Here is a 20,834-nt window from a genome sequence, read left to right as displayed (position 1 = left end):
AGAGAGAGGAGGAAAAGACATAAAGAGTTGTTGAGGATTACCTTTATTATTTTGAAAATTAGGACTCTTTGTGAGAAAAAAATAAAAACAGGGATGTTTTGTAAATTTTTTTTAAAGAATTTATTCTTAAAATTTAAAATTTAGTATAAAATATAAATTTAGCATCTCAGCCATTCTTTCTAGGTGGAAATTGGTAACCAATGCATCTCCAAAGACACCCAGCTCAGAAAAAAAAAAAAAAAAAAATTTTACGTCTGCTAGTCCCGGAAGCCCGATACAACGCAAATCCGTTACTTAACCGCACACAACAAAGTATTAAAAAAGAAAAAAAAAGAAAAAAAAGGGCCACCGCCACTCTTGTCGGAATCCAACCAGAGATACTCTTTCCCTAGGGTTTCCATGACTCTTGTCTTTCCCGTTTTCTCTACCCTCAACACCATCAGAGTTGGAGATCCAAACTATCCGTTACTCTAACCAAAAGTATAAGTCCTTTCTCTGAGAGAAAAAAACAGATCAAGTAGTTCGATTGATATCTTTTCTCTGTTTTAGCTGATGGCCAAGACCAAGCCGGGTAAGAAGGACCTCGACTCCTACACCATCAAAAGTACCAACAAGGTCGTCAAAGGTATTATGTCAATTTGTTTGCGAATGGCGTCCTTCTTGGATCTATTTCTCTGTTTTGGCTGCGATTTTTGTGTTCGTGATGGGGTTGTAGTGGGGGACTGTGTGTTGATGCGGCCTGCGGAATCGGGGAAGCCACCGTACGTTGCGCGGGTGGAGAAGATCGAGGCTGATCACCGCAACAATGTGAGGGTGCGTGTCCGGTGGTACTACCGCCCTGAGGAGTCTATCGGTGGCCGCCGGCAGTTCCATGGTGCGAAGGAGCTCTTTCTCTCCGATCACTATGATGTGCAGAGCGCTCACACCATCGAGGGCAAGTGCATTGTCCATTCCTTCAAAAACTATACCAAGCTGGAGAATGTTGGTGCCGAGGACTACTTCTGCCGCTTTGAGTACAAAGCGGCCACCGGGGCGTTCACCCCTGACCGCATCGCCGTGTAGGCTCTGCCTGCTTTGGATCTCTTTTCTTCCTTTTCTCGATCTTAGCTTTCTCCTAATTGTATGTATATCTGTTAAAGTGCTATTTTGCATTACAGGTACTGCAAATGTGAGATGCCTTACAACCCTGACGATCTCATGGTCCAATGTGAGGGATGCAAGGATTGGCAAGTGACTTCAGCTAACCTTTCAAACTCTGCTCTTTTTTGTTTTTCTTCGACTGTTCCATGCTTACTTGGAATTTTTCTTTTGACTCTTTTCTATCTACTCATGAAATTTTATAGATATGCTAGTTGCTGCTTACCAGTACTATTCTGTTCCTTCAAGCAAGGGGAGAACTACAGAAATATCAAGATTTTGTCATTCGTTTTCAGTTGACTTTCCCTACTTCAAGTTTGTGTGGCTGGTTCTTTTCATTGTGCTGCTTTTGTGATTGCCTTAAATCAAGGATGCCAATTTCAATGTGGAACTGTGGCGCACCAGCTGATCTTGCTCAACTAGGTTGGTTTAACCAATTTTGGCCTAGGAAGAGGGTGGGGTCGGGGCTAATATTCAAAAGCTGGGTTGGGTTGTGGTGGGTACAGTATCACTTAAAATGTGTGAGTCGGGGGTGATACCATATTTTTCTTAAAATGGATTGGGATTGAGGGGGAATTCAGGAATTTTTGAGTGATAGGGTGGAGGTGGGTTGAGTGAAACCCACAACTCACCTTTGCCCTATGTCATTGCCATCCCTACTATGAGTACCTAAACTGCTCAAATTACAAGATGATCTCTCTTAATATATCCTGATTAGTTTTTCTTCCTCACTTGCAACAATATTTCACCCTGTATAGTTGTATGAATTTGGATAGTAGTTGTTATTAGCCTTGAGCTTTTACCTTCTTGCATTAGGAGAAAGACAATGCTTTGTTTAGAGTTCCACATTAATTCTCCATAATATCTCCTTATTTCAATTTGACATAGTTAGAGTGTTAAGTGCATCACTATCATCTTAACTTCATAGAAAACCTGGACATCTATGGATATTTTATCAAGTATATCATCTACTATGCCATAGTAATAGTTAAAAGCATTGTTCATTGAGTAAAGTTAGGTAGTTAAAAGTGGAGACAAACATCATTAGTTATGTGATCTATAAACGAGATGGCCAAATGAGGTGAGATCTATAAATAGTGTAGCTAGATGAGGTGAGTCAATGATGATTATTGTTGTGAAGAGGGTAGGAGATAAAAGATCTAGAATGATATAAATGATAAAATGCTCTTGATTCAACTAGAAGATCCTCTAATTGTTCATGAATTATATGCCTTTATGTGTCCTTACGAGTGGTGGAGATTTTGTTGATGTGTCGAAGGGTTGCATGCATTGATTCATTAGAGCATTGATTAAGTCATCGTAGCTTTGGTTGAGTCATGGACCTGAATATACCCATATTGGCTTTGATTGGATTGTGTTGGGCCCTTACTAGGTTGATACATGCTTTAGTAGTGGCATCGCCCAAGTAAAGCGGTGGCATTGCCTAATGTTGGCGGTGGTACTATCTAGGTCATGGTGGTGAGCACTGAGCAATTCTTGATACTGAGATAATGAGGAATGAAATTTGAAAGGCTAATAGTTGTATTTGCTGGAATAAGTGTTTTGGATTGAAAAGAAATAATTCAAGATAATACTTTCATAAAATCGATAAATAGCTCATCACCAAGTTTAAAATTACAAAGGGATATAGAAAATTCACCATCCCAAGGATATTAAACAAGGATATAGAACTGAAAATAAATAACTCAGCACTTAAGGAAATGTCCAAGAGATACACAGACGAAACCCACCACTCTTTAGTAAATAAACCAAAGAGATACAGAGTTAAAAAAGAACTCAAAGAGGTTCTACAAATACAGTCAGATTCTAAAATTGTTTCTAACTTTAAAACACCAAAATAAGTATTAGTGCATGAAATAACCTTTCATGCATAGGGAACTACGAAATGTATTGTTTTGCAATTGATAACTAAGTCCTTTAATGCATTCCTTAGTCATGAAGAAAAGTTGAATTAGCTCTCTCTTTAAATTTGCTCACTAGCTAGAAGTTAAGAGTCTGAGTTTTTTCAACTTATAAAGGCATGCCCCTTAACTCTTTAGTAATCAATTTAGGCTATTCAATCAAGTTGGGCCATCTACAGGTTTGGATAATGGGCTTGCAACTCATTTGGCTTATGGGATATCATATCTGAGAGGTCTAGATTAAAGGCTATAAGACAAGCATTTTAGGCTGTAGAGAATACCATAGGATCATCAAGATTTACGCGAGTTGATTGTAGGAAATTAGGCACTCTCGTGTCAATCTCCCCTGGTTGAAAAAACTTGTTCTTAAGTCCTCATTTGTTCCTTCATCATGATAAGGACTTAAATTAGTCACATTGAATGTTGGAGACACTCCATAATCTTCTGATAGCTCGATCTCATAAGCGTTATTGCCAATTCTCTTAAGCATCATAAATGGACCATTAGCCTTTGGTTTCAATTTCCTAAATTTGCCTTGTGGAAACCTCTCATTCCTTAGATAAATCCAGACTAAATCAACATAATTAAACTCCACATGCTTTCTGTATTTGTTGGTAGCTTGCATGTATCTCATATTGCTTCTTAGTGGTTGCTTTAACACTCTCATGCAACTTCTTTATCTTCTTAGCTCTCTCTTTAGCATCTCCACTAAATTGTTTAGTTGTAGAATGAGGAACCAAGTCTAAAGGACCAATAGGATTAGCACCATGAACAACCTCAAAAGGACTCTTACCAATGCTGTGATGCATGAAACGGTTGTAGTCAAACTCAATTGTGGAAGAATGAGATCCCATTGCTTAATGTTCTTACCAACATTGCTTCTAAGCAAGTTTCCCAAGCTTCTGTTCGTTACCTCTGTTTGCCGAAAATGCTGAAGTTACTAAAAGATAATCTAACTACAGCCCAAGCAAGGATGAAACAGCAATATGATCAACACAAAGGCAAAAGAGAATTTTCAGTAGGAGATTGGGTCTTTCTACGCCTCCAACTATACAAGCAAACATCAATCCAGATCAGAGCATCTATGAAGCTTTCACCTCGGTTCTATAGACCCTACCAAATTATGGAGCGTATCGGAGTGGTAGCATACAGATTGGACTTACTTGCTAGCACTCGAATCCATCCAATCTTTCATGTGTCGTGTTTAAAGCTCAAGCTGGGACAAAACGAGACAGCCCAAAGCCATCTACCAAATATGACTAACCAAGGAGAACTCCAGACCCAGCCGAGTGCCATTATTGATCGACGGATCGTGACTCGGCGTCGACGACCCACTACTGAAGTGCTAATACAGTGGACGAACCTACCAGCAGAAGATGTCACTTGGGAGAACTATGACGACTTGAAGATCAAATTTTCAGAATTCATGGATCGTCAGCCTCGAGGATAAGATTGATTTGAAGAGGGTGGGTCTGTTAGGACTCTTGCTAGAAGAGTCCTAATTGAGTTTCATTAAAAGTGACATTCATGTAAAACCTACCTAGTCGACCCCTATTAAAGAGGTGAAGAGATCGGCTAGGGTTAGGATTAGTTGGGAGGTTGCTTTTTAGAGTAGGAGTCTTATTAGGAGTTGGTTAGAAGTAGGAGTCTTGAGTAGGAGTCCTATTGGGAGTTGGGGTTTAGAAGCCCTATAAATAGTCATGTATTCATCCTCTTTTGACAAGCAATATATGAATTTTCTTAGCAGCCTTTGAGCAGCAACTTGGAGGAAGGAACCCCTATAGAGTTCCAAGGAGGCCGATCCCCTAAAGAGATCAACCCCAAGCTTAGAATCCGCTAGGGTTTTAATAGTTGATTCAACAGTCATTATCCATGAGATGGTGATACCGTGTAGTCTTGGGTTTGGAAGGGTTGCACTACTTGCATTTGCACCATGAGTTTGTTGGACCATTTTCGAAATATATGCACGAACAATGATATGTCTGCCATTGGTGGTTGCAAATAGTTTCAGAGCCTCTTATGTTAACATTGATAATTATCAAATTTTGATAACTAGGGTGGGTCAACCATGATAGTCAAAATGTGAACATTTTGCCTTGAAGTGACCAATTTTACTGACCGGCCTATCTAGTTTTTTTTGGCCTTGAAGTTTTACCTGTATTGCAAGAAATGGGGTGACGTTGCATCCATTTTGCAGCTACTTGAGTTTTACACATTACATGGTGGTATTTTAAACTAGGAAGTGAGCTTGCTTCATATTTCTTTCATGAATTTCAAGCAAGTAGCATAGATGACTGCCCTTCTTGATTAGAAGATTAGAGGAAGATAGTTGGTTAAACAAGGGAAAAAAAAAACAAATGAAGGACATTGTAAAACACGATGATTTACAGAAATCTTAATTTAGACAATGAGAGAACAAGCATTGTTAATCAAACAACATGATAATCTACAAAAATCTTAATTTAGACAATGGGAGAACAAGCATTGTTAATCAAATGCGTATCAATTCCGATGAGGGGGAGAGGCCTTGGCTGCATATTAACTGTTTTGAGTTGGGTGAGAAGTTGATCCATGAGTCTCTAGTGCTGGGTGGCTCTAAGAACGTTAAGATTTCAATAATTTGATAATGGTGGATGTAGGCTATTTGGGGGGAAGAGAGGAAAGAAAGGTAGAGCGATAAATCTTAGATTTGTTCCAAGTCTTCTGGACTCACATCTAGCAGAAAATTATGGCCCTTATAGTGAAAAAATGATGTTTCATTTGTTCAATAACTTAAGATCTCATTTCAATCGTTTTGCCCCTTTCTATAGGCTCCAAGTATAAGAAGAAAGGAAAAATAATAATAAGAATACAAAAAAATCATGCCAAGTCTAATCAATAATTTATGTTTTCGTTCATTAGAGAAGATAAGTATTTGTCTTGGAAAATAATTTTTTATAGCCTTTCATTTTCGGTTAGATATTCCTATCTATCCTTTTTCTTTGTTTATTTTCCTTTGCTTTTTTCTTGATTAAGTTGGGAAATAGAGGTAGAAATGTAAGAGATGTTCCCATGTGGCAATCTTTAAGTATTCCACAGGATTTCTCTATGATATTAAAATTATTTTAAAGGTGAAAAATAAAAACTAAAATTTGAACATGTTAGTAGAATATGAACCCGAGTTCATCATGGATCCAAAGGGATTCCAGTTGACCTTTCTTCTTTTCATGCCTAGTATGAACCTAGAAAGTCTCAATTTCCAACACCTATCTTTATAACAGTACATTTTAAAGCTAAAAACACGTTCAATATCTTTGGCACAGAAGTTAGTATTGTATAATCTTTTTAATGCATCTATATACTACAATATCGACATATTTAATACTTTTCTACTCCTAGCTAGTTATTTAAAAAACGCTATGTCACGAACGGTCGTCGCGCACCCGCAACAACTTTGTACAACGAATCGTTCGTCGCCCTCATCTACATGTACAGTTGCTTGGCAGCATGTTTTGTCTTGGTTTTGAGTCCTTTTGCTTGTAAAAATGTAAGTTCGAACAAGTTGCAGCGCTATAATGCGACCGCTCACCGAACCAAGCAAAACAGCCCCAAAACGGCTCCGTTTTTGCGTGCCACGGGCTGATTTCTGCAGCCCACTGCCGCAGCCAAAACGTCAGCCATCTCAGCCCTTTGGAACCACCCGGGTGGCACAGGGCTGGATGGGGCTTCGGTATAGTGTCGGGCATTGAACAATCTTTTGCAAGTTCGCACGTTACCTTGACAGGAACTTGTTGTCGCGCCCGGCACCCGGTGAATAGCTGTTTGTGGACTTGCAGCTGTTCGTTCAACCTTCTAAATTCCTTGTTTCCCCCTCCCTCTTTTCTCTTGTGCACGCAAGGTGCTCGCTGAATTGCTTGTAAAGCTTCCCTTTCTCGCGAGACGTCGGGACTTGTCAGTTGCTTGTTCTTCGAACTAATCAACTTTCTCTTTTTACAGGTCCTTCGGGACCTGCGAGAGGTTGCAAGTGGGCTGATCTTTGCGGACGGAAATCGCAAAGGCGAAGCGCGACTTAGGCAATGCAAGCTAAGTTCGCGTCTTTGCCGCAAGGGTGCCTCGCTGTCACGGCCTTAGCTGGAATTGCCCAAGGCGTGAGGCACCCTTGCGACAAAGACGCGAACTTAGCTTGCGTTGCCTAAGTCGCGAGGCACCCTTACGGCAAAGACGTGAACTTAGCTTACGTTGCCTAAGTCGAACTTCGTCCTTGCGATTTGCATCCGCAAAGATCAGCCCACTTGCAACCTCTCACAGGTTTCGAAGGACCTGTAAAAAGAGAAAGTTGATTAGTTCAAAGAACGAGCGACGGACAAGTCCCGACTTCTCGCGAAAAGGGGAAGCTTTACAAGCAATTCAGCGAGCACCTTGCGTGCACAAGAGAAGAGAGGGAGAGGGGGAAAACAAGGACTTTAGAAGGTTGAACGAACAGCTACAAGTCCACAAACAACTGCTCATCGGGTGCCGGGCGCGACAACCCGTCAAGGTAACGTGCGAACTTGCGAAAGATTGTTCAACACCCGGCACTATATCGAAGCCCCATCCAGCCTTGTGCCACCCGGGTGGTTCCAAGGGGCTGAGATGGCTGACGTTTTGTGAGCGGAAGCGGATTGCGGAAAACAACCCGTGGCACACGAAAACGGAGCTGTTTTGGGCTGTTTTGGGGCTGTTTTGCTCGGTTCGGTGAGCGGTCGCTTTGTAGCGTTGCAACTTGTTCGAACTTATATTTTTACAAGTAAAAGGGCTCAAAACCAAGACAAAATATGTTGCCAAGCAGCTGTGCATGTAGTTGAGAGCGACGAACGGTTCGTTGAACGGAGTTGTTGCGGGTGCGCGATGACCGTTCGTGACATTCTCCCCCATTTAAACTGTCGATGTCCTCATCGACCCTTGTTGGTAGTTGTTGATAATTGTTTCTTCATGTCGCAGGGCGTCTTCGGGCTCCTAACTGACTTCAGTTCGGGGAAGCTTTTGCCACTTCACCAAGCACTCGGTTTGCTCAGCTCCATTGGGTAGCTTTATCTTGTGATCCACTAAAATGGTTTCAACTCGCTTCTCGTAGGAGACTCTGGTCGGGTGTAGCCGAGTTGGAACACTTCGGGAAGCATCTTGCGGATCCGGGTGGTAGGCTTTTAGGTTGCTGGCGTGAAGAACGTTATGAATTTTGAACAACGCCGGCAGCTGCAACTTGTAGGAGACGTTGCCTACCTTGCTGATAATTGGGAAGGACCCTTCATACTTACGCACCAATCCTTTGTGGACTTTGTTCCTAAAGAATTGGAGTGATGCTGGTCGGAGCTTTACCAACACCAAATCGCCGACCTTGAACTCTTGCGGTCGCCTTCCCAAGTCTGCCCACTTCTTCATCCTTTTTGCCGCCTTCTCCAAGTAAGCCCGCGTAATATCTGCATTTCGGTGCCACTCCTTTGCGAAGTGGTAGGCTGACAAACTACTCCCAGTATACTCGATTGCCATGGTGTGAGGAGTTGACGGTTGTTGTCCTGTAATGATCTCGAAGGGGTTTTTGTTGGACGTAGAGCTCCGCTGCAAGTTGTAGGAGAATTGGGCAATGTCCAACAACTTCACCCAATCTCACTGGTTGGCACTCACGTAGTGCCGAAGATATTGCTCTAGGAGCGAGTTTATCCTCTCGGTTTGACCATCCGTTTGGGGGTGGAGGCTTGTGGAGAAGTATAACTTGGATCCCAACAATTTGAATAGCTCGGTCCAGAATCGTCCCAGGAACCGAGCATCTCGATCACTGATGATATTGTGCGGGACTCCCCAATACTTCACCACATCCTTCATCATCAGCTTGGCCGCCTCCTCTGCTGAACAGTGTAGGGGAGCAGCAATGAAAGTTGCATACTTTGAAAATCGATCGACTACCACGAGTATCGATCCGAGTCTCCCTACTAGTGGCAAGCTTGATATGAAGTCCAAGGAAATGCTCTCCTACGGCCTTTTTGGTACGGGCAACGACTCCAAAATTCCCACCGGCTTCTGCTGCTCCGTCTTGTCTTGTTGGCAAGTGTGACACGTTCGAACATATTCCTCCACATCAGTCCCCATCTTCGGCCAGTAGAAGGCCCTCTCCACGAGAGCCAACGTTCGGTGAATACTTGGGTGTCCAGCCCAAAGGGAATCGTGACACTCTCTTAAGACTTCACTCATCAAATTGTCCACTCGAGAAACATAAACCCTATTCCCTTTTGTGTAAACGAGTCCCTCTTGGACCCAAAATCGTCGTGCCTTGCCTTCTTTGATGAGCTGCATCAGGGCAAAGTAGCATTTCTCTCTTTTCACGAACTAAGTGTTCTCCCTGAGAACCTTGAAAATTGTCCGAAGGTACTTGACATGCTCCTCGAGTGTTTGACTGTAGATAACGATATCGTCCAAGTAGACGACCACGAACTTATCCAAATACTCCTTGAATAGCTGATTCATGAGAGTGCAGAACATGGCCGGAGCGTTGGTTAAGTCGAAAGGCATCACCAAGAATTCAAACGCTCCATACCTGGTCACACAGGTAGTCTTCGCTTCATCGCCTTCATCAATGCGCACCTGCCAATACCCCGACCTAAGGTCGAGTTTTAAGAAATACTTGGCTTTGCCCAACTGGTCGAACAAGTCCGCGATGAGCGGGTTGGGATACTTGTTCTTCACCGTCACTTTGTTGAGGGCTCGGTAATCGACGCATAGTCGGAGGCTCCCATCTTGTTTCTTCTGGAAGAGAACGGGAGCTCCGAATGGTGCTTTAGAGCTGTAGATGAGACCACCGCAGAGCAGTTCACCTAACTGCTTCCTGAGTTCTGCCAACTTTGGCGGGGGCATGCGGTAGGGTGGTCTCGCTGGAGGCTTCACTCCTGGCTCCAGCTCGATGTTGTGATCCACGCCTCTGCGTGGTGGAAGAGTCTTTGGCAATTCGGGTGGCATAACGTCATTGAACTCTTTCAAGACGTTCGCCACCACAGCAGGTTCTTGAATGACCTTCTCGTCGAGTGGCTCTAGCTTCATAGCAGCTATGAATGTTAATTCACCTTTTCGCACCCCTTTCTTCAGTTGCAATGCCGATATATGTTGGGGTTTCTTGGTTCCTCTCCGAGAGACGGGAACCACGCAGGGGTCGTCAACTCCCATCATACACAGGGAGTTTAGGAACGACGTTGGCACCAACTTCGCCGCGTGCATGAACTCCATTCCAAGAATCACTTGGAAGTCGTCCAGTGGCACCACCATTATGTTGGTGTTCTCGCTTTATGTTCCGATCTTGATGGGAACTCCTTTCGCCAACCCGGAGATTCGCTTGGCCTCTGAGTTCACCGCCTTCATCTGACTTGGGCTCTTCTCCAAGATCAACCCAAGTCGCTTTGCTTCTCGATCGGCAATGAAGTTGTGGGTAGCACCCATGTCCACCATTGCATCGGTCGTTTGGCCATTTAGCTTGATGTCTACGTACATCAGCTCACCACTTCCTGCGTTTTGTAGCTTTGTCTTCGTGTTCTCCCCCACTTGACCACACATGGCGTTCAACAAACGCATTGCTCCCATCCGGGGTCCTTGCGACTCCTCGTTGTCGCTGCTGTATTCAGAACTGCTCGAACTAAGAGCGACAGCTTTGCCCTTGTTCGATCGGGGGGGGTGGATGAAAGCTGTTAAAGCATTGAGTGCCTGTTTTTGTGGGCACTCCCTCACCATATGCGACCCTCCGCACAAGAAGCATCATCCAGGTTTCGGGGCCTTGCCTTTCGGGCTTGGCCCTTTGTGGGAACTCTTCTTCCTTTGTTCGCCCCCGAGCTCCTTCCCTCGAGAATATTTTGGAGGGCGATTGCCTAAAGATTGTTTCCTTTTTCCCGGGTCTTCGGAGGAAACAAAGTCGGTGAGCCTTTCTGCGGCAGCAATTGCCCCGATCACGCCGATGACATTCCTTCGATTTAGTTCTTGTTGAGCCCATGACTTTAAACCATCGAGGAAGCTGAACAGCTTATTCTTTTCGGACATGTCCTGAATGTCTGGCATTAGCGCAGAAAAGTACTTCACATAGTCTCAGATGTAAGTATTTTGGCGGAGTTGTCTCAACTTCCTTTTTGCGACGAGCTCGGTGTTCTCCGGTAGGAACTGAGTTCTCGACTCCCGCTTCAAGTCCTTCCATGTGTCAACTCGACACTGACCTTGTTGGATCTCCTCCCAACGGGTTCTCCACCAAAGTTTTGCATCTCCGTTCAGATACATGGTTGCTATGGAAACTTTGGTTCTTCAGAATCAGGCCTCGTAACTCGAAAGTATTGTTCCATGTCAAATAGAAAATTCTCGAGCTCTTTGGCATCTCTGGCCCCTCCATAACCATGAGGCTCCGGTGCTCTCAAGTTTTGTGGCGGCGCAACGCGGGTGTTGCTTCCTCCCGCATTTAGTGCTCTTGTGAGCATGGTCACCCTCGAAGTGAGTTCCGTCATAACTTCTTGCAAGTGTTGTACGGAGTCTTTGGTGTCATCTGACAATCGGTCGACTAGGGCCTCAACCTTATCGATCCTGGACTCCACTTCTTCTTGCGAGCTCTCTACCCCAACAAGCCTTTGTTGGCCATGGTAGAGTTCCTCCAAGCTCGCTTCAAGAACATCCAAGCGGGTTTCCGTCGTTGTGAGTCTCTCCTTGTGACTCTTTTTCCCGGTTGGCGCTCCAGATTGCGCCTCCTCCGCTCGCGGAGAGTAGCCAACTTCTCGCTCATCTTGTTCGCTGTCGCGCTCCTCTTGAAAGGCTACTACAGCATGAGAGCGAGTGTGCACATACAGCCCACCTGCGGCTGCTTGGGGCAAGGGTCCGGCTTGCCCCGTCTTGCTTGATTCGCCACGATGCTTTGCCATGGCGAAGTTGCGAAGTTCCTTCGCTGCTCGCTTGAAGTGCTTGCCCGCTCTGATACCACAATGTCACAGCCTTAGCTGGAATTGCCTAAGGCGTGAGGCACCATTGCGATAAAGATGCGAACTTAGCTTGCGTTGCTTAAGTCGCGAGGCACCCTTGCGGCAAAGACGCGAACTTAGCTTGCGTTGCCTAAGTCGCGCTTCGCCCTTGCGATTTACGTCCGCAAAGATAAGCCCACTTGCAACCTCTCGCAGGTCCCGAAGGACCTGTAAAAAGAGAAAGTTGATTAGTTCAAAAAACGAGCGACGGACAAGTCCCGACATCTCACGAAAAGGGGAAGCTTTACAAGCAATTCAGTGAGCACCTTGTATGTACAAGAGAAAAGAGGGAGAGGGGGAAAATAAGGACTTTAGAAGGTTGAACGAACAGCTGCAAGTCCACAAACAGTTGCTCACCGGGCGTCGAGCGCGACAACAAGTTCCCGTCAAGGTAATGTACGAACTTGCGAAAGATTGTTCAACGCCCGACACTATACCGAAGCCCTATCCAGCCTTATGCCACCCGGGTGGTTCCAAGGGGTTGAGATGGCTGACGTTTTGTGAGCGAAAGCGGACTGTAGAAAACAACCTATGGCACACGAAAACGGAGCTATTTTGGGTTGTTTTGGGGCTGTTTTGCTCGTTTCGGTGAGCGGTCGCTTTGTAGTGCTGCAACTTGTTCGAACTTACATTTCTACAAGCAAAATGACTCAAAACCAAGACAAAACATGCTGCCAAGTAGCTGTACATGTAGATGAGAGCGACGAACGGTTCGTTGAACGGAGTTGTTGTGGGTCGTGACGATCGTTCGTGACATCGCGACTTAGGCAACGCAAGCTAAGATCGCGTCTTTGCTGCAAGGGTGCCTCACGCCTTAGGCAATTCTAGCTAAGGCCGTGACATTGTGGTATCAGAGCGGGCAGGCACTTCGAGCGAGCAGCGAAGGAACTTCGCAACTTCGCCATGGCAAAGCATCGTGATGAATCAAGCAAGACGGGGCAAGCCGGACCCTTGCCCCAAGCAGCCGCAGGTGGGCTGCATGTGCACACTCGCTCTCATGCTGTTGGAGCCTTTCAAGAGGAGCGTGACAGCGAACATGATGAGCAAGAAGTTGGCTACTCTTCGCGAGCGGAGGAGGCGCAATCTGGAGCGCCAACCGGGAAAAAGAGTCACAAGGAGAGACTCACAACGGCGGAAACCCGCTTGGATGTTCTTGAAGCAAGCTGGGAGGAACTCTACCATGGCCACCAAAGGCTTGTTGGGGTAGAGAGCTCGCAATAAGAAGCAGAGTCCAGGATCGACAAGGTTGAGGCCCTAGTCGACCGATTGTCAGATGACACCAAAGACTCCGTACAACATTTGCAAGAAGTTGTGGCGGAACTCACTTCGAGGGTGACCATGCTTACAAGAGCGCTAAATGCGGGAGGAAGCAACACCTGCGTTGCGCCGTCACAAAACTTGAGGGCACCCGAGCCTCATGGTTATGGGGGGCTAGAGATACTAAAGAGCTCAAGAATTTTCTATTCGACATGGAACAATACTTTCGAGCTACGAGGCCTGATTCTGAAGAAACCAAAGTTTCTATAGCAACCATGTATTTGAATGGAGATACAAAACTTTGGTGGAGAATCCGTTGGGAGGAGATCCAACAAGGTCGGTGTCGAGTTGACACAAGGGAGGACTTGAAGCGGGAGTTGAGAGCTCAGTTCCTACCGGAGAATATCGAGTTCGTCGCAAGAAGAAAGTTGAGACAACTCCGCCAAAATACTTCCATCCGGGACTATGTGAAGCAATTTTCTGCGCTAATGCTGGACATCCAAGACATGTTCGAGAAGGATAATTTGTTTAGCTTCCTTGATGGTTTGAAGCCATGGGCGCAACAAGAACTACATCGAAGGAATGTCGCCGATTTGATTGGGGCAATTGCTGCCGCAAAAAGGCTCACCGACTTTGTTTCCTCCGAAGACCCGGGAAGAAGGAAACAATCTTCAAGTAATCGCCCTCCAAAATATTCTCGAAGGAAGGAGCTCGGGGGCGAACAAAAGAAGAAGAGTTCCCATAAAGGGTCAAGCTCGAAAGGCAAGGCCCCGAAACCTGACAGATGCTTCTTGTGCGGAGGGCCACACATGGTGAGGGAGTGCCCACAAAAATAGGCACTCAATGCTTTAACAGCTTCCATTCACCCCCCCAAATTGGACAAGGGCAAGGCTGTCGCTCTTGGTTCGAGTAGTTCTGAAGCCAGCAGCGACGATGAGGAGTTGCAAGGACCCCGGATGGGAGCGATGCGTTTGTTGAACGCCATGCGGGGTCAAGTGGGGGAGAACATAAAGACAAGGCTACAAAAAGCAGGAAGTGGTGAGCTGATGTATGTAGACATCAAGCTTAATGGCCAAACGACCCGTGCAATGGTGGACACGGGCGCTACCCACAACTTTATTGCCGATCGAGAAGCAAAGCGACTTGGGTTGATCTTGGAGAAAAGCCTAAGTCGAATGAAGGCGGTGAACTCGGAGGCCAAGCGAATCTCCCGGTTGGCGAAGGGAGTTCTCATCAAGATTGGAACATGGAGCGGGAACACCAACATGATGGCGGTGCCACTGGACGACTTCCAAGTGATTCTTGGAATGGAGTTCATGCACGCGGCGAAGTTGGTGCCAATGCCGTTCCTAAACTCCCTGTGTATGATGGGAGTTGACGACCCCTATGTGGTTCCCATCTCTCGGAGAGGAACCAAGGAACCCCAACATATATCGGTATTGTAACTGAAGAAAGGGGTGCGAAAAGGTGAATTAACATTCGTGGCTACTATGAAGCTAGAGCCACTCGACAAGAAGGCCATTCAAGAACCTGCTGAGGTGGCGAACGTCTTGAAAGAGTTCAATGACGTTATGCCACCCGAATTGCCAAAGACTCTTCCACCACGCAGAGGTGTGGATCACAACATCGAGCTGGAGCCAGGAGTGAAGCCTCCAGCGAGACCACCCTACCGCATGCCACCGCCAGAGTTGGCAGAACTCAGGAAGCAATTAGGTGAACTGCTCTACGGTGGTCTCATCTACAGCTCTAAAGCACCATTCGGAGCTCCCGTTCTCTTCTAGAAGAAACAAGATGGGAGCCTCCGACTATGCGTCGATTACCGAGCCCTCAACAAAGTGACGATGAAGAACAAGTATCCCAACTCGCTCATCGCGGACTTGTTCGACCAGTTAGACAAAGCCAAGTATTTCTTAAAACTCGACCTTAGGTCGGGGTATTGGCAGGTGCGTATTGATGAAGGCGATGAAGCGAAGACTACTTGTGTGACCAAGTATGGAGCGTTTGAGTTCTTGGTGATGCCTTTTGGCTTAACCAATGCTCCGGCCACTTTTTGCACTTTCATGAATCAGCTATTCATGGAGTTTTTGGATAAGTTCGTGGTCGTCTACTTGGACGATATCGTCGTCTACAGTCAAACGCTCGAGGAGCATGTCAAGCACCTTCGAACAATTTTCAAGGTTCTCAAGGAGAACACTTTGTTCGTGAAAAGGGAGAAATGCTACTTTGCCCAAACAGAGATCTTATTCTTGGGGCATCGAATCGGTGATGACTCCATTCGGATGGAGAAATCAAAAGTGCAAGCAGTTGCGGAATGGCGAACTCCAAATAAGGTGCTAGAGTTGAGATCCTTCCTTGGTTTCGTCAACTACTATCGACGCTTTATAATGGGGTATTCGAAGCGTGCAACTCCACTGATGGAGTTGCTGAAGGAGCAGCCTTAGAAGTGGTTTGACAAATGTGAAATAGTATTCCAAGATCTGAAGGCTGCTGTGTTGGAAGAACCAGTGCTCAAATTGCCAGACTATGGGGAGCTCTTTGAAGTCCATACAGATGCTTCAGACTTCGTTATTGGGGGAGTACTCATGCAGGAGGGTCATCCGGTGGCCTATGAGAGTGGCAAACTCAACGAGACCGAGCGGCGGTATCCGATGCATGAAAAGGAGATGATAGCGGTGATCCACTGTCTTCGAGTTTGGCGACACTACCTTCTTGGATCGCGATTTGTACTAAGGACATACAACATCGCTTTGAGCTATTACAAAACTCAGAAGAAACTCTCCCCAAAGCAGGCACGATGGCAGGACTTCCTGGTTGAGTTTGATATAGTAATGGAGTATAAGCCCGGAAAGGCGAATGTCGTGACCGATGCATTGAGTCGGAAAGTGGAGCGTGTGAATGCCGTACAATTGGAGGGCAAAGGCAAAGCAAGTTAGTTGTACTCTAACTTGCTTTCCAGGATCAGGGATGGACTGTACAGTGATCCCCAGGCAGAAGCTCTGATACAACTCATTAAAGAAGGCAAGGCACGACGGTTTTGGCTCCAGGAGGGACTCGTTTACACCAAAGGGAATAGGGTCTATGTTCCTCGAGTGGACAATCTGAGACGTGAACTCTTAAGAGAGTGTCACGATTCCCTTTGGGCTGGACACCCAGGTATTCACCGAACGTTGGCTCTCGTGGAGAGGGCCTTCTACTGGCCGAAGATGGGGACTGATGTGGAGGAATATGTTCGAACGTGCCTCACTTGCCAACAAGACAAGGTGGAGTAGCGGAAGCCGGTGGGACTTTTGGAGCCGTTGCCCGTACCAGAAAGGTCGTGGGAGAGCATTTCCTTGGACTTCATATCAAGCTTGCCACTAGTAGGGAGACTCGGATCGATACTCGTGGTAGTCGATCGATTTTCAAAGTCTGCAACTTTTATTGCTGCTCCCCTACACTTTTCAGCAGAGGAGGCAGCCAAGCTGATGATGAAGGATGTGGTGAAGTATTGGGGAGTCTTGCACAATATCATCAATGATCGAGATGTTCGGTTCTTGGGACGATTCTGGACCGAGCTATTCAAACTGTTGGGATCTAAGTTATAATTCTCCACAAGCCTCCACCCCCAGACGGATGACCAAACCGAGAGGATAAACTCGCTCCTGGAGCAATATCTTCGGCACTACGTGAGTGCCAACCAACGAGATTGGGTGAAGCTATTAGACATTGCCCAATTCTCCTACAACTTGCAGCGGAGGTCTGTGTCTAACAAGAGCCTCTTCGAGATCATTACAGGACAACAACCATCAACTCCTCGCACCATGGCAATCAGGTATACTGGGAGTAGTCCGTCAGCCTACCACTTCGCAAAGGAGTGGCACCGAAATGCAGATATTGCGCGGGCTTACTTGGAGAAGGTGGCAAAAAGGATGAAGAAGTGGGCAGACTTGGGAAGGAGACTACAAGAGTTCAAGGTCGGCGATTTGGTGTTGGTAAAGCTCCAACCAGCATCACTCCAATTCTTTAGGAACAAAGTCCACAAAGGATTATCAGCAGGGTAGGCAATGTCTCCTACAAGTTACAACTGCCGACGTGGTTCAAAATTCACAACGTTCTTCACGCCAGCAACCTAAAAGCCTACCACTCGGATCCGTAAGATGCTTCCCGAAGTGTTCCAACTCGGCTACCCGCCACCAGGGTCTCTTACGAGAAGTGAGTTGAAACCATTTTAGCAGATCGCAAGATAAAGCTACCCAATCGAGCTGAGCAGACCGAGTACTTGGTGAAGTGACGAAAGCTTCCCCGAACTGAAGCCAGTTGGGAGCTCGAAGACGCCCTACGACATGAAGAAACAATTATCAACAACTACTAACAAGCGTCGACGAAGGCGACGACAGTTTAAATGGGGTAGAATGTCACGAACGGTCGTCGCGCACCCGCAACAACTCCATTCAACAAACCGTTCATCGCCCTCATCTACATGTACAACTGCTTGGCAGCATATTTTGTTTTGGTTTTGAGCCCTTTTGCTTGTAAAAATGTAAGTTCGAACAAGTTGCAGTGCTACAATGTGACCGCTCACCGAACCGAGCAAAACAACCCAAAACGGCTCCGTTTTCGCGTGCCACGGGCTGATTTATGCAGCCCGTTGTCGCATCCAAAACGTCAGCCATCTCAGCCCCTTAGAACCACCCGGATGGCACAGGGCTGGATGGGGCTTCGGTATAGTGTCGGGCGTTAACAATCTTTCGCAAGTTCGCACGTTACCTTGACAGGAACTTGTTGTCGCGCCCGGCACCCGGTGAGCAACTGTTTGTGGACTTGCAGCTATTCGTTCAACCTTCTAAAGTCCTTGTTTTCCCCCTCTCCCTCTTTTCTCTTGTGCACGCAAGGTGCTCGCTGAATTTCTTGTAAAGCCTTCCCCTTTTTGCGAGACGTCGGGACTTGTCCATCGCTCGTTCTTCGAACTAATCAACTTTCTCCTTTTATAGGTCCTTCGGGACCTGCGAGAGGTTGAAAGTGGGCTGATCTTTGCGGACTCAAATCGCAAGGGTGAAGCGCGACTTATAGGCAACGCAAGCTAAGTTCGTGCTTTTGCCGCAAAGGTGCCTCGCGACTTAGGCAACGCAAGCTAAGTTCGCGTCTTTATCGCAAGGGTGCCTAATGCCTTAGGCAATTCCAGCTAAGGCCGTGACAGTTAGGCGAGGTCGAAAAACGCCCAAGGCGCTAAGCGCTCGCCTGAGCGAAGCGAGATGCTAAAATATAAAAATATATAATATAATTAATAAATATAATTATTTAAATAAAAATATGCTATTAAATTAAGAAAATCTAAGGTGCAAACTCACAATGTCATATTAACAAAAAATCTCAAAATTCAAAATAATAAAATTTTACATCAAAGTCATTCATCATAATCAATATTATCATCATTTTCACATAAACCATCTTCATTGAATTCATCCTCTTCCTCGTCCTTCCTCTTTATCAAAATATGTTTCATTCTTTATCTTTAACAATAGCAGGAGCCAAGTTTGATGCTTTTGCACTCATTTTTCTCTTTGTCATCTATCTTGTATATATTTGTAATTCTCCAACACTTAAAGCTCTTGCCACATCTCTTCATTTCAATCAGTGTCTACCGTACCGAATCGTACCGCCCGGTACGGGCAGTACGTACCGATCCGACAGGCCAGCGGTACGCGGACTGCCCGGTATCGGTCCGCATTGTAGCAGTACAGTGCACTGCAACAGTGCACTGTAGCAGTGCACTGTTGCAGTGTAGCAGTGCAGTATACAGTGCTACAGTGTACTAGTGCACTGCTACAGTGCTCGGTACACCTGGGTGTACTGCTCGGTACACCGTACCGTACCGGTACCGAGCCCAGGTCGAAATACCGGTACGGTACGGTATTGCGAACCTTGATTTCAATCTATCATCTTCAAATACAAGTTCGTCTTCAGCATCTTGCAAGTTAGCACCCATTTATCCTACCAATCACTCATTTGAATCATCAATATCTTGTAATGAGATTGGATCAATTCTATTTCGCAAATCATGACGAGTCTTCAAAGCTTGATTATACTTTATGTAAACAAGATCATGTAATCGTTGATGTTCCAACCAATTTCTTCTTTTTCGGTGAATCTGTTATGTCATATAATTTAAAAATATATTAATACATCTATCTAAATAAATAAATTAATCGAAACAAAAATATTTGTGATCGTTACATATTCAAAGACACTCCAATTTCGCTCACAACCCGAAGCATTACATGTCAAACAAAGTACTTTGATAGCAAATTGCTATAAGTTCGAGGTGGAATTTCTAAATAGACTCCACCATTCAGTTGCAAAATTTATGTTATTATTAGCAATAACATAGTAACATACTACATATGAAATTAATTATATCAAATTATTAATACTTGGAGATGTAGTTGTCCTGGATCGAATTGCCATTGGAATTCCAAGAAGACCTTTGACATTTTTATATAGAGATAATTTATGAATAATCTTATCTTGTACCTCAAGGCTTGGAACTAATCTTGCAACCAACTGATATAACACATCAAAAACTTCTGCATCAAACCCAATAGATTTAATCTTATAAAAGAATTCAGGGTTTTATTCTGATATATGCAAGGGACGATGAAGTTGACAATTCCCTCTGTCGTTAATGATTGTAAAAATTCTCATATTTTTCTTCATTTTCATTAAAAGACCTTTTAATCGTCTCCTTTACTCTATCCATAGCTACAGAAATATATTCCATTACAGACTTATTTTCATTATCCACCAACCGCAGGACTCGAACAAGAGGGCCCATTACCTTTAATATATAAACTACATGATTTCAAAAGGATGACATTAAGATGATATCAGTAGCCCTCTTGCCTTTTGCTTCTTTTGCCTATTTACTTGTTATCCATTTCTCAAAGGTAAACATGTTTCTTAGATTATGTTTTTGACGATGCATGCTCTGTAATGTCAAAAATGAAGTAGCAAATCAGATGACATCATATCTCACTAATTCTTTTTTGCCTGTGAATTCTTTCATCATATTCAAAGCCCCAATATGATTATAAAGAAATCCAACAATAAAAATTACTTTTCTAAAGTTTTCTTGATGTTTGGGATCTTTTCAATATCCTCCAACATTAAATCAATACAATGTACTATACATAGAGTACACATGGAGTCCAATATAAGTGTTGTCTTTTTGTTTCAAGTAGTTTACCTGAGACAAATGATAAGACTTAAGAGTTTAACACATTTAATTGAAGATAAAGTAATTAAAAAAAAAAAAATCAAAAGATAAATATTATCAGCTAATATATAGTTGCTTCCATTGTCAGTTATGACTTGAACGATATTTTGTTCTTTAATTTCTTTCATGAACTTGTCAAGTAAATCATATATCTTGTCTTTAGATTTTATAAAAGATTAAACATTTATTGACTTCACAAACATAGTCCCTAAAGAATAGTTAACCATAAAATTAATTATACTCCTGCATCTCTTATCAGTCAAAATATTTGACATAATA

At 44.6% G+C, this 20,834-nt stretch overlaps 1 protein-coding gene across 2 annotated transcripts in view; it reads left to right on the top strand.

The window, feature by feature from the left end:
* Positions 1-325: 325 nt before the first annotated feature.
* The window catches only part of LOC103999712 (chromatin remodeling protein EBS), a 52,047-nt gene continuing 31,538 nt past the window's right edge, over positions 326-20,834 (top strand). The window contains exons 1-4 of one of the 2 annotated variants that reach the window (XM_009421538.3): positions 326-480; positions 550-625; positions 716-1,058; positions 1,158-1,226. In XM_009421538.3, the coding sequence (XP_009419813.1) occupies positions 553-625; positions 716-1,058; positions 1,158-1,226 (485 nt within the window). In that variant the 5' untranslated portion in view covers positions 326-480; positions 550-552. Of the gene's footprint in view, positions 626-715; positions 1,059-1,157; positions 1,227-20,834 lie in introns of both variants that reach the window. The other variant, XM_009421537.3, reaches the window with a different exon arrangement.

Source organism: Musa acuminata, chromosome BXJ2-10 (assembly GCF_036884655.1).
Source record: "Musa acuminata AAA Group cultivar baxijiao chromosome BXJ2-10, Cavendish_Baxijiao_AAA, whole genome shotgun sequence".
NCBI classification, from domain to species: domain Eukaryota; kingdom Viridiplantae; phylum Streptophyta; class Magnoliopsida; order Zingiberales; family Musaceae; genus Musa; species Musa acuminata.
Note: the sequence above shows the minus strand (reverse complement) of the source record. Positions and strands in the feature narration are given on the sequence as shown.